The following is a 1,072-nucleotide window of genomic DNA, read 5'->3' as shown; positions in this document are numbered from 1 at the left end:
AGGCTAGCTCTCACTGTTTCTTCCTTTTCTTCCTTCCTTTCTTTCTTTTTTGTTTGTTAGCTTGTTTTTATATCTGGCTTTCATTCAGGGAGTTTTCACTAAATGTCTGAGAATCATCAGTTATTCACGTTTAGAGTGAGGCACTAGAAAGCTGATTGAAAGATCTGAACGCAAGAGGCATGTTTGCTGATTTGTGTGTTGCACTCTGGGTTGATCAGGCAGTAAGCTGACTTTTCAGTATGTGGAGGATTTTCCTCAAGGGTCTCAATGTCAGTCTGTGCAGAACTTTTCCCAAGGTTCCTCCTTTTTCTCCAGGGAGTCACTTGGACTTCTGCCTGGAAGGTTAACTTAAAATATTTTTTATGGCCAGGTGCAGTAGCTCACACCTGTAATCCCAGCACTTTGGGAGGCCGAGCCTGGTGGATCACTTGAGGTCAGGAGTTGGAGACCAGCCTGGCCAACATGGTGAAACTTTGTCTCTACTAAAAATACAAAAACTAGGATCATGGCGCAGGGGCAACGCAAGTTCCAGGCGCGAAAGCCCGCAAAGAGCAAGACGGCAGCAGCGGCCTCTGAAAAGAATCGGGGCCCGAGAAAAGGCGGTCGTGTTATCGCTCCCAAGAAGGCGCGTGTCGTGCAGCAGCAAAAGCTCAAGAAGAACCTAGAAGTCGGGATCCGGAAGAAGATCGAACATGACGTGGTGATGAAAGCCAGCAGCAGCCTGCCCAAGAAGCTGGCACTGCTGAAGACCCCGGCCAAGAAGAATGGGGCAGCTGCCACCACCTCCTCCAAGACACCTTCCTGAGGACGCTGGCCCCAGCGCAGGCCAACACCCCACCCCCTACCTCTGTGTTGGATCTTACAAGTGATCCCACAGGCTGCACTGTCAGGAAGAGGACCCCGTCCCCCAGCACTGGGCTTCACCTAGAACTTGAGTGGGGGCCAAGGGTGCTGAGAACCCAGCAATGACCAGGAAGATACAGTCACCAGCTTCATCTGTCCCCATGCCCCTTCCCAGCTCCTGCCTCCACAGGTTTAACCCAGAACAATAAACCTGGCTTTGTCATCCCTC

General features: G+C 51.3%; 1 protein-coding gene across 1 annotated transcript; it reads left to right on the top strand.

The window, feature by feature from the left end:
• Window positions 1-483: 483 nt before the first annotated feature.
• On the top strand, window positions 484-1,070 carry LOC108542220 (leydig cell tumor 10 kDa protein homolog). The gene has a single exon (XM_017892145.1). It carries the CDS (start codon window positions 506-508, stop codon window positions 803-805), a length of 300 nt encoding a protein of 99 aa, XP_017747634.1. The 5' UTR covers window positions 484-505; the 3' UTR covers window positions 806-1,070.
• The last annotated feature ends 2 nt before the right edge of the window (window positions 1,071-1,072 follow it).

The sequence above is a fragment of the Rhinopithecus bieti genome, unplaced genomic scaffold, assembly GCF_001698545.2.
Source record: "Rhinopithecus bieti isolate Rb0 unplaced genomic scaffold, ASM169854v2 scaffold_22548, whole genome shotgun sequence".
NCBI lineage: Eukaryota > Metazoa > Chordata > Mammalia > Primates > Cercopithecidae > Rhinopithecus > Rhinopithecus bieti.
The sequence above is the reverse complement of the archived record's forward strand: the minus strand, read 5'-3'. Positions and strand labels throughout refer to the sequence as shown.

Bases quoted from the DNA above. Each gene is read 5' to 3' on its own strand.
- LOC108542220 (XM_017892145.1), top strand. From the start codon at position 506: ATGGCGCAGGGGCAACGCAAGTTCCAGGCGCGAAAGCCCGCAAAGAGC.